Source organism: Rutilus rutilus (assembly GCF_951802725.1).
Source record: "Rutilus rutilus genome assembly, chromosome: 22".
NCBI classification, from domain to species: domain Eukaryota; kingdom Metazoa; phylum Chordata; class Actinopteri; order Cypriniformes; family Leuciscidae; genus Rutilus; species Rutilus rutilus.
In genome coordinates, this window is record NC_140227.1 from 1,768,905 (window position 1) to 1,785,549 (window position 16,645).

Consider the following 16,645-nt stretch of genomic DNA (forward strand, 5'->3'; position numbering starts at 1 on the left):
AGTAATTCATATTTACATATGAATATAAGCAAAACTGTGTGTATGTTCTTTTTACAAAGATGTTCCAGTGATTCCTTCATCCTGATGTATTTGTTAAAGGAGAAAAGCTGAATGTCGTTCCTGATTTCCACTTTAGGCATATAAGACCATATTTAACAACAGAGGCAGAAACCCTTTATGCACTGTATGGTATTTTCTCATATTACACATTACTAGGATATAATCGGCCCTGATCATAAACAATCTACCGATGGCCAATAGTGAAAATAATTGCTTTAATCGGATGATACTGATCATTGGCTGATACATCAATGCATCCCTACCTAGCATATATCAAATGTTGGTATCAGGGCATCAGTAGAAGAACGAGCACATCTCTTGAGTTCAGTACCTGAGTTTTCTCCTGGACGATCACACTGGCATTCTGGGCCACCGGATAGGGCTTGAGAGGAGCTTTAGTCGTGGCCAAGATGAAGTCCGTGTGTGCTTGGATGACCTGATCCAGGTATTCCCCAGCCGGCTGACTGCTGTAGTACACCGTGATCTCATCCGACGGGACCAGATGACCCTGAGACGACAAGTTTGGACACATTACAGCCTCATATGCAGGAGTACAGTCACCAGTAATGAGTAATGAGTCACGATTTGATGCATATCACGATACTGAACTCATGATATTTTATTGTGATACTCCAAGACATATGGTTTACAAAAATGAACTGTTGATTAAAATGCTAAATTTGGTATTTTCATTGTGTGTGTAAATGAATAGACTTGGTGCTGAAACCCAAAGCACAGGACAATAGAGACACCAGAATAACAATATTCATGATTCTGAAAATTATTGTAGATGAATATGCTTTCACTGTCACTGATTAGATATATTTATAATAATGTAGGACACTTTTACTGGGAACATCAGACATCTGGCATTATCAGGACACACACATATTCCCCCACTGCATTATTATACATTATATTCAACATTATATAGTAGTTTAATGTAGTACTGACACTAAACTTGAATACACAGAAATTGTATTTTGGGTGATCTATACACATATCGTCACTATCCACGATACGTACTGTTGCAGTTTTGCACTGCGATATATAAATGACACGATATATTGTTACACCCCTAGGAATGATGCTCAATATTATACATTATTTAGTTAAAATGTTTCTGAAAAGATCAGCACCTCCTTTCAGTGAACATTAATTACTCTGGAGTTTCTCAGTGATGACGAAAAGCTCATTTAATCTGCCTTCATTTCAAAGACGTGTAGTGTACTGGGAAATGCCAGCAAGTGCTAATCATTTTCCCAAAGCAGACGCTACGAGAAAACAAACGGGCTTGTTGTGGAAAATATGGCCTTGGGCATTCGGTACCTTTTGAACAACGAGAAAAAAAAAAAAAACACAACAGCTTCTGCTTTTCCATGAACCCTCCCTGGTTTACCAACTCTCATCTCAGCAAACGCTGAAAAATTAATTCCCTCCCATGGAAAATTCCCTCCGATTTTTTTTCAGACTTTCAATAAGAGAGGAATTCGGTCCTGGCGGGCGTCCACGAGCCCTTCCCCTCACATGGAAAAAAACGCTTGTTTATTAAGAAAAAAAGGAGGACAAGGGGGGGTGAGAAAGGAAATCTGTCTTACTTTACTGATTTCCACACAACTTCAAAGGCACTGTTTGTCTTTAAGCTTTATTAAGACCGAACAATTGCTAAACGCATGCACAACTCTGGGGTGGAAAGATTGTCCAAATAGCATCTCTCATGAGTCTGGAAAAAACAAGTGAGCTTGACCCCGAAGAGAGAAGAGAGAGAGAGAGAGAGAGAGAGAGAGAGAGAGAGAGAGAGAAAGAGAGAGAGAGGAGAGAGAGAGAGAGAGAGAGAGAAGAGAGGGAGAGAGAGAGAGAGAGGGAGGGAGAGAGAGAGAGAGGAGAGAGAGAGAGGAGAGAGAGAGAGAGAGAGGAGAGAGAGAGAGAGGGAGAGAGAGAGAGGAGAGAGAGAGAGAGAGACCAGAGCAGCAAACGGTCCAATAAACACACACACACTCACAGCCTAACACACCCCATCACACCTACACAACATGTATATAATGTTCAATTACAAGTTCAGTGTTTGTTATTTTAGTTTTTTTTTATAATACATGATTTCTGCATTATAATCCTTTTATTTTATTTTATTTATTAATCTTTGTTTTACTCTATTATTATTGTTTTATGTTATCAGTATTATTATTTTTGCAATATCTAGCCAAGATAATATATATATAATATTATCTTTTTTATTTAATTTTAACTATTATTATAATTTTGTGTACTAAATGTTCTAAATCAATTTCTATGTTGTTTTGATGCTTTGGCAATACAAAAATTGTTTCATGCCAATAAAGCTTTCTTGAATTGAATTGAATTGATAGAGAGAGAGAGAGAGAGAGAGAGAGAGAGAGAGAGAGAGAGAGAGAGAGAGAGAAGAGAGAGAGAGAGAGAGAGAGAGAAGAGAGAGAGCGAGAGAGAGAGAGAGATAAGAGAGAGAGAGAGAGAGAGAGAGAGAGAGAAACACATGACGGGAGGAGACGTCAGAGGTGTGGAAACACACAAACAGAAATAAGACTTCAACCTTCACCAAAATATCTACTTGCCTTAACGCTCCTCTGGAGGAAACCAGTGAGAACAGAGCTGCAAAAATCAACACATGGGTTTTAAAATTAGTCCCACCAGAAACACAAACCCTTGGCTGAGTCAAGGTCTTGGACACTTTCGTATGCGTTTCTTCGCATTCGTCATCCTAAAGATTGGCCACGCACAGAAACCTCGGACATTGAATCCGATGCTTATATTAACAATACAAAATGGAGTCTTCAAGAAGTGAGGATGATTCTGTTGTCCACTTTCTTCTTAAAAAGAAAAGAAGAGGAAATATTGGGTCCATCCAATCCTGAGATTGCGTAGAGAGGAAGGAGAGTTCAAAGTTGACTTCAGGATATCGGCGGCTCAGTTTGATGCTCTGCTAGCGACACTGGAGCCACATATTAAAAAGAAGACCACCGATTTCCATGAACAGGTCTGGGTTTTGCCGTTCGCTCGTACAGTGGCTCTGAATTGTCAAAACACCTCTGCAAATGCTTGCTACGGATGCGAAAACTGCAGAAAATTTAACCAGATTCGAATTGTTTTATGCCGGACGGACGTTTCGGAGGCAGTGTGTAAACGTGATTGACACACAACGTGAGGTTATAAAAAAAATTTAACGTGCGAAAATTTCGGACGAGAATTTCGAGTCGGGCCGCTCAAATCTTTGGCCCAGATTACAGCCGGTGTTAGGAAGCATTTTGGTCGATCGCATTACAAGAGTCGGCGCTAAACACAGATGTAAATGTTTTGAGCTCGTCCACTTCCAGCCACTTCCAGAGGTCGTCGAGAACGCATTCGACCGGATGCTATCCTAGTGTAAACGCTCATGTGATCGAATGTGACTGAACAGCCACAAAAGACCCATAATTCAGAAACGCTTGACCTCAGGTCCTCACCTTCTTGCGCAGCTTCTGGATGCGGTTGATGACCTCACGGGCCACTCCTTCATCCATCATGGACTGATCCGGCGTGACGTCGAGCAGAACCAGCGCCTGTGAAGACAAACATCTGATCACTTCAGGACAGGAGCGAGTCGACTGAGATGAGCGAGTACAGATTGTTCTGTAAGATGATCAAGTCTGACAGAAAAACATGACTGTTACGCCGCCTCTAAGCTCATTGAAACGGCTGTACGGTATAGAATTATGTATAAGTAGTAGGGCTTTGACTCCGAACTTCGTTATTCGAATATAATTAGAATATTTTAAAAAATTATGATATTCGAACGAATATTAGGCAGCCTTTAATATTCGAACCTGTTATGGGCATTATTTTTTGTAAACGTTGTTTTCAATTCAGATTCTGAGGCTTTTTCACGCCTGGTGAAGTTGTGAATCGCGAGCTCATTAGCAAGGCTATTATTGGTCACCTGGGCTCCTGGTTAGCGCCTATTTTGTATACCAAAACAATGGCTGTGCCAACGCCTACAACAACCACACCTGACGAGGAGTTCGAAATCTACACTCCTGACAATTTGAAAAGCAACGTGTGGCGCTACTGTGGGTTCCCAAAGAAACAGGGAAAAATCACGAGTAAGGACAAAGTCCATTTTTTTATTAAAAAAAAATAAAAATGTTTTTCTTCTGATAACATCATTGCCTGCCTATTGACATTGACTGATACACTGCCCTCTGGTGGACAGAACATATACAACTTAAGTTTGATACCAATATAGGTCTTACTGAAGGCATTTTAATAGTCAAAATATTATTAATAAATATTCGAATATATTTGAATATTAATATTAATAAACAAACGAACTTCGACTATGATTTTTGGGCAAAAGTCAAAGCCTTAATAAGTAGTGCTGGGCGGTATGACCAAAATTTTATATCACAGTATTTTTCAAAATTATACCGGTTTCACGGTATATGACGGTATTTTATTTTATTTTTCAAGCATGACTGGGTGTTAAAGGGTTAGTTCACCCAAAAATGAAAGTTCTGTCAGTAATTACTCTCCCTCATGTTGTTCAACCCCGTAAGACTCTCGTTCATCTTCAGAACACAAACTAAGATATTTCTGATTAAATCTGAGAGCTGTCTCACTCCTCCATAGGCTTCTCTGTTATTGAAACTTGCCGGCCCAGAAAGTGAGTAAAGACAATGTTTAAAATAGTCCAAGTGACTACAGCGGCTCAACCTTAAGTTTATCAAGCGATGAGAATACTTTCTGTGCGCAAAAAACACACAAAAATAACGACTTTATTCAACTCTTCATTTACTTCTGTGTTTCTGTGAGTGAGTTGACGTAGTGTAAGAGCAGCGCTTCTGGGTTGTACGTCAGAACGGAGGCTCACTATTGGCCAGCATCACACGCATCACACGCGTCCTGAAGATGAATGAAAGTCTTACGGGTAATTACTGACAGAATTTTCATTTTTGGGTGAACTAACTGTGCTATATAAAACTGAAAGCAGAGTGAGCACCTGCGCGTCTGAATGGGCCTCGTACTGAGCCGGAGTTCCTGAGGTCTGATCGAAGCTGTACATCAGACGCAGATCTTCCTCACGCAGTTCATGACCGTCCACAACGATAGATCCTGCACAGAGGAACAGACACTGGGGTGTAACAATACATCAGCTCACAATATATCGCAATACAAAAATGCAACAATGTGTATCGTGGATAGTGACAATTAGGGCTGTCACTTTTGTGAAAAAATCCTGTTCGATTTTTGAGACGCAAGTGTTCATTGAATCGATTGTAAAATCGATTTTCCACGTCTAAAGACGTTACCATTTTCAACGCCAAATATGGGCAAATCCACGGACAACTAACAGGCATTAGGACAAACGTAAAGAGGGCGCTTGAGACGCGCACAAGTCTGCAATATTCCTGATGATTTATTGGCGTGAAGTTTCGTGCACAATGACAAACAGGAGTGCAACATTCTCGAAAAACAATAAACAAGAGTGGACTGCCTTAACATCAGTGAGAAACATCACTGCAGGCTTCAACATGGCTGAGTTTATGATTAGAAATGTCAAACAATTTTCACCTACGTAGGAGATTGTAGCCCGAATCTGTGTCTGCATGCATTAGACTGTCTGAATACCGGCAGAATTCACATTTTTGTAGTAAAAAGAGACACATTATGCAGAAGTATAATCTGCTGTTATGTGTGTGTGTCAGAGCCTGCAGTCGCTGTGTGACGCGGGCGTATCGTGACGAGCTGGACGCGCTCTGAGAGAAGACCGTTAAAATCGATTCCCTATTTTTGTTTTCGAAACTTGTGTTGGTCGGCCCCAAGTGTGCCGCACAAGCCCTGAAAAGTGAAGCCAAAGCGTCTCGATCGCCCCCCCGGTGGCTGGTCCTAGTATAGGTCATAAGCCCCGCCTCCCCGTGTTATTCAACGGGACTTGAGACCAACTAAAACAATTTAATTACACTTCAAATATCTTTTTTCCGAAGGTGGTTTCTGTCATTTCCTGTAGTTTTTATCACGCTGATGTAAATTCAAGTGTTTGTTTTAAAATAAGTTTGTTTTTAGTTAGTTACGCGATGCTATAAAAACGGTGGTGTGACGTCATGATCGACAGCTGTGATTGACAGGTTCTCTGAGCGAAGTAGTCACTGAAGCACCAACAGACTTTTTTTCGGGATCTTCGGAGGTCTGAGGAGATTGGAGCTTTAAATTGAATATCTAAATTTCTATTATTAATTATTTCACACCGAGAGTGAGGGCGGGGCCTTGATTTCACGGCTTTACTTCCTGCTCACTTACTGCGCAGGTCTGGTCCCGAGATCGCTACTGCGTAGACTCAAGCCCCAAGATGTCAGCGCCATATTGGGACACTGGCGGCTTCACTTCTCACCAATGGAAGAGAGCGAAGGGGCGTCGTCCATATTTTTTTACAGTCTATGGTTGGTCCGATCGATTGTGCAATCGTTTTTCGAATGTAAAGTGACAGCCCTAGTGACAATATGTTTTTTGTTTTTTTTTAAAGGGGAAATTTCTGCATGAATATGTTTCTGTTGTAATAATAACTGTTCACATCTCATCTACTTCATCACGATTTCACAGTCTTATCCAGCCTTTTATATGAAACACGGAGCGGAGCGCTCATTCCAGCGGCAGTGTTTCATATAAAAGGCATGAAAATGCTTCAGAAAGGGGAGCGTTGAACACGACTATCAGATCTTCGCACTCTAATGTGAGATTTGCACGGCTGGTTTAGCTTTTCTCCAACAGGTACAGTAACCAGTGCCACATCAGAGCCAGAGATCAGCCTCTCGAGAACAGAGAGCTCAACGCCGTTCTTTACACCATCAAAACCACTTCTGCTGTTGATGCTCATGTGGTTCATGGACATTTATCATTTTCAATAAATAGGATGTTTTTGGTGCACTGAGAATTTATTTTGCACCACATTTTAAGAACACGTTCATCTTACTTGTCATTATAGTAGTTTTTCTCCCAAATTCTTTTATTTTTCCATTTTAATGGTTGAATTAAATTTTAATCTTAGTAACTAATGTATTGTCTAATTAATTGAAAGAAATAAACTCATTCAACTGAACAACAATTTATTAAAAGTTGAACAAAAATTATATTTCTTTTATCAAATACCATTTTATTGTTTCCAAATTCCATGTTTTCTGTTTAAAATGGTTTAATTGAATTTATAGTTTATTGAAAATCATATATTTAAGTAAAATAAATAAACTTTTTTAGTTTAATATTTGTTTTTAGTTTATTGCAAAGCATGTATATTTAATTAAAAAAGTGTGTGAGTGAGTGAGTGAGTGAGAGAGAGAGAGTGAGTGAGTGTGTGCGTGTATGAGCGTGTGAGTGAGTGACTTTGTGAGTGACTTTGTGAGTGACTTTGTGAGTGAGTGAGTGACTTTGTGAGTGAGTGAGTGTGTGTGTGTGAGTGAGTGTGTGTGAGTGAATGAGTGAGTGAGTGAGTGAGTGAGTGAGTGAGTGAGTGAGTGAGTGAGTGAGTGAGTGACTTAGTGAGTAAGTGTGTGAGTGAGTGTGAGTGACAGTGAGTGAGTGAGTGAGTGAGTAAGTGTGTGAGTGAGTGTGAATGACAGTGAGTGAATTAGTGAGTGAGTGAGTGAGTGATTGACAGTAAGCGGTACCTGTCCTCTGGAAGGCCTCCAGCTCTTCACTCTTCAGGTCTTTGATGGATGCAGTCACAGATTTAAACGCTCCCTTCAGTCGTTTGCCCAGAACCATGTGATCGGGTTCAGCTCTCAGACGAATGCCGTATCTGTCCTTGTCGGACGACAGCGTGAGCTGGCGAACGTTCAACTCCTGAAGAAAACACAATGTCATGCTGCTGTGAGATTGACACGTTTTACAACAAGATGTAATTTAACTGCAAAAAAAAATTACATTTAATCAAAGTGCAAGGGTTAGATCTCGTCGTCGTCAGGCAGAAACCTCGTATGTCCAAAACCGCTACTTTTCAGGAAATTGAAAACAAATTGACGCTGCTAACGATAACACGGTCTCATCAGCTGAGATGCATCAGCTGTTTTGCATCAGCGCATCAGCTGTTCAACTCCCCTCGCTGCTAATGGCTACGCTAAAAACAGGGCGCTCTTTTTAAGCAGATTCAGTTCGCTCCTAACTGCTTGATGCTAGCTTCTCTGCAGGGTGCCGTCCTAGTGCTGGTCCGCAGGAGCCGCTGTTTGTCACGCAGGCGGGGAAACCAATGTCTAGAGCCTGGTTTGCTTCTCACCTAGCTTCTCTGCCAATTCTGTAGGATCGTTAGCTCATTCTCTACGCATCGGTGCAGCAACTACAGCGGCGGCATCCGCTCCGGTTTTAACCCTTAAAGCGTCACTAAGGAACTTTTCCTTTTCGGTCCCCCTACAGGTTGGAATCGGAATTGTCCATTACCGCTGTCGTAAATAATTTCACCACCCGCAGCCGACTGTCGCACGCACACTCGCTGTTTATCCAGCACCGGCTTGAAATGAACGATGTCCACTGACAAGGTAGAGCATGATGCATGATTTCATGAAAGTATGATGTATTGCGACATCAGAAACGAAGGAAAACAAAATAATGACTATTGTAATGCTTGACGTAAAGCAAGTCAAATTTGTAGTTTCTTATGTCTCATTTGAACTACAGAAACGCGACCCGGTGTGGTTATAGCAGATAAAGGGCTGCAAAGCGAATCCAGAAGTGCCTTTCACCCTGTTACGACTTGATGAACCACTGATACGATTTTGGAAACATTATTTTAAGGTAAAAAATGTTCCTTAGTGTTGCTTTAAAACCATGGGGCGGTGGTCTTCTGCTGCTCATGAATGGTACCTTCGTCCTGACGTTCGGGCTATTCTGATGCTCAGAAGGCCATGAGCTCAGTTCCCTGATTGGTTCGCCTAAATAAACAATTGTGCCTCATCTGCTTAACCTTACTGGTGCTTCTTCTGCTTAGTGACAATTGCCCATGGATGCGCTTATCGGCTGCTTAATTTCATCCTCTCATTTTATTTTATCACAGGAGGTTGCTGTTATGGTCTGTTTGGGGGGAATAGTTCAGCTCTCTTAGTCCTATTCATGTGAGCGTCCCCTAATGCTGCTGATGTCCCCTGACTCTCTGCTAAATTCATGGTGCTCATGAATGGTCAGGAGACTAACCATATTGCTACATTTACATTTAATCATTTAGCGGACGCTTTTGTCCAAAGCGACTTTGGATATTGCTAACTAATTCGTAATTTATTCATAGATTCCTAAGCATTTTAATTGTCTAAATTCCATCCTCTTTTTTATCACAAGAAGATTGCCAGGTGTGGTTTGTTTGGGGGGAATAGTCAGCTCTCCCAGTCCTAAACTGTGTGAGCGTTCCCTAATGCTGCTGCTGTCCTCTGACTCTCTGCTATTCCATGGTGCTCATGAAAGGTCAGAGGACTCCCTGAACAGAGCCATACCGCCAAATTTAATTCAGAATTATCAACTTGAATTGCAATTTATTCAATAAAAGATTCACATGTATGTTCTTGACTTAATGGACCTGACAGAACTGTATTGTTGATATTGTGGCTTTACACTAGCCTGGCTCCGCCCTCCTGCGTACTTCCGCTCAATTTTATTTTTCTTCAGTACTACGTCTGGGATTGTGGTGTATTCTTTGGTTTTCTCCGATCATTTTTTTGGCGGTCCAATCAGCGAACAGAGGGAGTGGCTGAGAACGATGACGTTGATGTCGTGCGTTAGTTTGAGTTGTAGTTCAGTAATGGCAGCGGAGAAAGATGCGAGCGAAGCCATTCGGTCCGTTGTGGCAACAATGCCGAATATCCAGAAGTTAAAGCCAAAGCAAGAACAATCTTTGCTGAGTTTTGTTAGTGGCCATGATGTTGTGGCCCTCCTCCCCACGGGGTTCGTCACGACCATACGTTAGCGATTGGTTATGGCAGATCCAGAGTGACTTGGGCAGATCCAATAGTTTTAAACTTCAACAGAGTACCCACCTACAAGGAAGTTAACGCTTGTCAATGGAGAGAGGCCAGACTCTCTGTACAAATGAAATGTACAAGAGTCTGGTAGAACCAGGCTAGCTTTACACTACCACTGATCAGACACTTGCATGTGTCATTATATTATTAACATTTTACCGAAATCAAGCTCAAAGGGTGGTTTTTGACCAGTGAATCACAGACATTTCGTGTCATACATGGCATTAATAATAATAATAATAATAATAATAATAATAATAATAATAATGTTTATTTCATATAGCACCTTTCAGAAAACTCAAGGTCGCTTTACAATAAAGTACAAATAAACATAACATAGAAACGTGACATAGAAACGATACAAAATAAACTGAGATGGATAACATAATAGATAGAGATACATATACATAAAATGATGAAAGGTCGCGAATGTGTTGGGGAATAGAATTTCAAAGAGTTGGGGCAATGGTACAAAAAGCCCTTCCACCAAACGATGATAATTTGTGCCTACGGATCGTCAACAGACCGGTATCGGAAGATCTAAGTGTGCGAACTGGGCAGTTGGTATGGATGAGATCAGAAATATAGTTGAGGGCAAGACCATGGAGTGCTTTGAATGTGATAAGGAGTATCTTGTATTGAATACGAAAGCGAACGGGTGGCCAATGAAGTCTGCATAAAATCGGAGTAATGTGGGAAGATTTCTTTGTGTAAGTGAGGACCCTAGCTGTGGAGTTCTGGATATATTGGATCGTATTTATTGATGAATTGGGTAAGCCATATAAAAGAGAATTGCAGTAGTCAAGCCGTGAACTGATGAAAGCGTGAACTAGGGTCTCAGCATCACTGATATTCAGAAATGGACGCAAGCGCGTAATATTACGAAGGTGAAAGAAGGCAGACTTAGTGAGCGAGGAGATGTGAGGAAGGAAGGAAAGAGAGGAGTCAAAGATTATACCAAGGTTTTTGACAAAACTCCGTCATCCAAGCATTTATATCATCAAAGCTGATATGGAATAAGTAGGGAAAGGAGCATTGCGTTGAGAATGTATGTGTAGTTGGGTGTCATCTGCATAGCAATGGAAGTTAAAGCCATGATGACGGATGATGTTACCTAATGAGAGCATGTAGATGATGAAGAGAAGAGGCCCAAGGACAGAACCCTGGGGAACACCGTGTGGGACAGAGGCAGTAGTGGACTTAGCCTGGCGGATGGAGATGTAATACTGGTGACCTGACAGGTAGGAGGTGAACCAGGATAGGGCAGTTCCAGAAAAACCAAGAGCAGAGAGTCATGAGATGAGAATACTGTGAGAGATTGTGTCGAATGCAGAGGAAATATCTAGAAGAATTAGAATACTGGTGGAGCCGGAGTCAGTGGCCATAAGGAGATCATTGACAACCCTAAGAAGTGCTGTGGAGGGTGCGGAAACCGGATTGAAAACATTCATAGTGGTTGTTAGATGACAAATGTGTTTGAAGTTAAGCAGTGACCACTTTCTCAAGCAGTTTCGAAAGAAATGGCAGATTTGAGATTGGTCTGTAGTTGGCCATGTCAGAGGGGTCGAGGCCAGGTTTCTGTAGGACAGGAGTGACGGCAGCAGTTTCTAACTCCAGAGGAACAGCACCAGTACTTAGTAGTTGGGAGATGAGAAGTGAAATCGGCAGTGAGATAACAAGTGCACATTTTTTAAGTAAAGCAGTAGGAGCGGGATCAAGATGACAGGAAGATGCGTTTGCTTTGTTGATTAGCTCAGAGATATAAGCAGGGGTTTCAGTGAGAGTACCAGGTGTAAAAGCAGTGGGGAAGTCGTGTGTGGAGACAGGAGAGATTATGGATGGGAAAAGATTATGAATGCTATCGATTTTATTTTGAAAGTGCATTAGAAGTGCATCGCATTACATTTTCATCAACTTACAACTTATATAGTTTATTGTAGCTCTCTTTTTTCTGTTGTTGGGGAAAATCTCATGTTATAAAATAAGAAGTTCTAGAAAGATAAAGAAAATTCTGTACGAATTAAAAGAGCCAGTTTTTTATTTACAATTGCATTGCAAACAAGCAGAGACGAATTTCAGAATTTGTCCAGAATTTGTGTGGCACTTCATGAGAGGCGGGGCGGAGTTATGAGGTTTGACTGACAGTTTGAGAAGCCAATGAAGTTACGAAGTTCATTCACAAGCTCATTTTACTAGTTTTCATTGGTTAATGCCTGCTCCAGAATGTCTAAGTTTATTAATCCTATAAGTTCATTACAAATCACACTGTATGACATCAAGGATCTAATAAACTTGGGCACAACATGTCTGTAGACTGTACGATAATAACACCCATTGAATCATAGGCTACGACACTAACAGGGTATCTGCACAATTTTTAAAGTCAAATTTAAGGCTTTTTAAGACCTTTTTAAGACCTGAAGAAATCAAAATTAATACCGTACATTAGGAGTGCGCAATATTGACAAAAATATGTCTAGATATTTTCAACGTTTTGTTGATAATAATTAGATGATATTTTACTGATTGTGTTTTTGTACTGGTATCCTGGCTGGTTTAGGCCTGTTGTTGACAGCAGACTCACGAAGATATTCATATTTTTTATATTCTATGCAGTGGTCAGTTCACAGTAGTGACCGAAATTAACATTTTTATTAAGGGGCAATATTTGCCACCTTAAATTGATTTCCAGGGGCATTTTCACCTATATATGGACATTGTTTCTAAACGTATTTAGAGGTATGCATCACCTTTTATGACAAATTCTAACATTCAAATTAAATTATATTAGAATAACACAGTACCAATGTCAAAATAAATCATTACATTAAATTCCATCCTTGCAGTGCAGAGGTGACACAGAAGCGGCATCAAAACTGGCATTAGCCTATAATTTACACTTCATTTACAATTGCATAAATAAAGCTATTCAATATTTAAATATGAAATGATTTATAATTTTAACGTTTTAATTAAAGGATACTTTAAATATGAAACTAAAACCACCAGTAGGTGGCGGCAACTCACTGTCTTAATAAGCGAGTTGTTGGAGTCAACCGATTTGATCAAACGGCTGATTCATTCAGAAAAACAAGTGATTGTTCATTGAATCGTTAAAATGATTCGTTCAAAACGCGGATTTCAGTAAAAAAAATAAAAAAAAATAAATCATCGCTGTCTGTTGGACCACGGCTTCATTATGAAATTCTCGTCGGCGATATAAAGTGAAAATTGACAATATTGTGTCCAAAAAGTAACTTACAATGTTAACTTTGTTGTTAATTTAACTGTTGTATAAAATAAATAGCACATTTGCAATTGTGCACAGGAAAACGGCACTCTTGCTCATGTGATATTCTAACAACATAATATGATATAAATATAAATATAAGACAAAAGCTAATTTGGGGACATCTATAACTGCACTGACACATCACGCAGTGAAAGCAAGCATGAGAGACAAACAGCTCGCACTTGCAGTGCCTCGTATATAGTTAAAACAATGATTACAATATCATCATAGTTCATAGACAATATCGCACACTCCTAAGCACATAAAGAATTAACTTACAATTGAACTGACATTTACTCGTTTTCTTCTCTCCTTTCGCGTGCAGGAGACAGACGTAGGCTAATATGCTGCCGTAAGTGACGCGAATTGTCACGTGAACAAGCAAATCCACAAAGATAGAATAAAAAAAATAATACGTAGGCCTACACTAATTAGATAGTTTTAATTTCGAAAGCATTTAGATAAGTCAAAGTGTCATCTAAAATGTAAGACCTTTCATAAGTAAAAATAAGACATTTAAAAAAAAAAAGTATTTTTTAAGACTTTTTATGGCCTTAAATTTAAAAACATCTAATTTAAGACCTTTTAAGAATTTTTAAGGATCCGCGGGGACCCTGACTAATATAGAAGAATAAAACGTCATCAGCATGTGCTAGTGGTAAACAAATATAGCAAGATGAATCGCACTTTGGCAATTGTGGTTTTTATGTGTGATGAAAGAAGAGGAGGAAGCGAAAGAGGAGACTATGGATGCGATCATGGCTAGGGAAAAGAGGCCAGTTTTACAAATTAAGCTTGAAGTAGTTTTAAGTTATAGCGGCATGTCACGTTGATCAATACGTCATTTCATGTTGCATTTTTATTGGCTAGTCACAGTGGTGGATGAAGTACATGAATTGAGAACTTCAGTAAAAGTACAGATATCCTCATCAAATATTACTCCATTATTAGTAGGCATGCACAGTATCTCGGCCGATCCCGATATGGTGGCCTATATATGTTCATTTTTAATGTTGTTGTTATCGGCCCGAAAAGAAAAGTTGCCCTATATATTAAAGCCGATAAATAATGTATTATTTCCTTCAGCTGAGACGCTACAGATGCGCACTGTTCAACATGATGGTTTTGAACTGCTTGAAATATGATTAAATCACTTAAAGAAGGAAAATACAGTAAAGTGCAGCACAAGTCTGTCATATCGGCTACATAAAATTATAATGAGAACATCATTTTGTGTTTGGGACATGCATTTTAATGGTGAGACGTTTGTTTTTGTAATCAGTTTCTCAAAAAAAAAAAAAAAAATTAATTTAGATTTATCAGCCAATATATTGATTATCGGCTTTCAAATATAAAATAATTTTTGTTATCGGTATCAGCCAAAATTTTCATATCGGTGCTTTTCTATTTTATTTGAGTAAAAGTACACATTTTTTTAATGCACTTAAGTATTACATGTAAAACGTACTGATTGATGAATGTTTATTTATTGTGCAATTTTACATACTTAGAATAATATATAAATAAATTGATATACATTTATATATTTTGCAATTATAGGTATATAATTGTCAAGTAGCCAGCAATAAGGAAGATTATGCAGACACTTAACCCTTATGTATTGCTCTGGAAGTAAGAAAACATATTTTATTACCAAAACATGTCCTACACTGATAACTACTGATAATTCAAGTTTGCAAAGTGAAAATGACAAAATATATAGTATACTAAAATGAGGAAAAACAAAATGTGTGTAGAATATGTGTTGACACATATAAACATGCAATATAAAAACAGACCTCACATTGGGAAAAATGTGTTAACATTAAAATAAACACTTGCAAACATACTAGTTTTATATCATTTGAAACTGCTACGGCAGCGGGGAAATTAAATTAATGGGCATTAATTTGCGTTATTTTAACGTTATGTTTAGTTTTTACCTAAAATCTTCTCTGTTTAGACAAAAATGCACATATACTGTATGGACATGCCCACATTCAAGCATTACAGTGGGCTTAAACAGCTCGCCACAAACAACTGACAATCGTGACCTAAATATGATTTTCATTTACAATAATAAATACTAAAAGTCAGAATTAGTAACTTTTCACGCCATTAGTGACTCAAGCTCTGAGGATCTCCCGTTCTCGACTCATTTTGAGTCGGACTTAATCTCATCTCTTGATCATCTGAATCAGTGAGTCGTCGTCTCGATAACAGATGCTTTCGGATCGGTTCAGTGCAACTTGTGAACCGATTTAAGTGAAAAGAACCAGCTCATTCATTACTCAGACACCGCTATCCCGCCTCGGAGTGGCTTCAATTTCTTCAGTTCAAAATAACGAATGTTTTTGGAAATGCAGTGGAGTAAAAAGTACAATATTATGTTTTGGAATATAGTGAAGTAAACGTTTCCCAAAATAAAAATACTCCCATAAAGTACAGATACTTGAAAATTTCACTATACTTAAAGTCAATAATTTCATCAAAATGACAAATGTTTTTTCTTCTTCATGCCTTAAAATATCTTGAATGTAACGCGACACCCTTGCCTCATTTAGTATGCGCGGTTCTATGAATATGCAAATGAGCCCCGCCTCCACTCACTCACTCAGCTCAGAGATCCACTGGTTGACGATCACACGTTGATCTGATTGGTTACAAGGAAGTTTGTGACGTCAGAAACACCAGCGATTTCAAAGCGTGTTTTTGAGACTGTCTTTGGTTCACTGCAGTTTTAAGGAGGAAATACTCAGCAATGGTGTCGACTTATGAACTTACACATGGTTTGTCTTAAAGCAGATTAAAAACACCACATAGACACATAAACAACATTAAAAGCTGGACTTTAAGTACAGTAATGTCCATCACTGACTAGTCAGTAGAAGTAGGTCATAGCATCAAACACACTGTGAGAAGATCTTACGAAATTTATGACACTGTCAAGAAAATTATCGCAGACTATCTTTGGTCACATGACCATGACAACGTCTCTCACTGTACGATGTAGGATCACGGTTTAGGAGCCACGACCACAGAAATTGCCACGATTGATCATCTTTCGTCTGGGACTTATGCTTTTTTCACATGTCTATATTTGTTTAGCTGTTGCTGTTTGATCATGAAAAGCTCCAGTTCTTCTCTATATCAGTGTCAGTGTTTCTGAACTCCTGAAACGCCTCCAGTGTAGTCTTGAGTTTCTTCCTCATTTGAATAATTCATACGCAGAATAAAGGGGCGGGGCCTGGTTGAGTTAGTTAGTAGTGTGTTAAACTGGCGGTTATGGTAA

General features: G+C 39.3%; 1 protein-coding gene across 1 annotated transcript in view; it reads right to left on the bottom strand.

The window, feature by feature from the left end:
- Positions 1-16,645, bottom strand: part of iars1 (isoleucyl-tRNA synthetase 1) — a 100,679-nt gene that overhangs the window by 10,156 nt on the left and 73,878 nt on the right. The window contains exons 26-29 of the mRNA XM_084394935.1: positions 7,728-7,902; positions 5,069-5,181; positions 3,537-3,632; positions 392-568 (exon numbers count right to left, since the gene is read on the bottom strand). Of these exons, the coding sequence (XP_084251061.1) occupies positions 392-568; positions 3,537-3,632; positions 5,069-5,181; positions 7,728-7,902 (561 nt within the window). The remainder of the gene's footprint in view (positions 1-391; positions 569-3,536; positions 3,633-5,068; positions 5,182-7,727; positions 7,903-16,645) is intronic.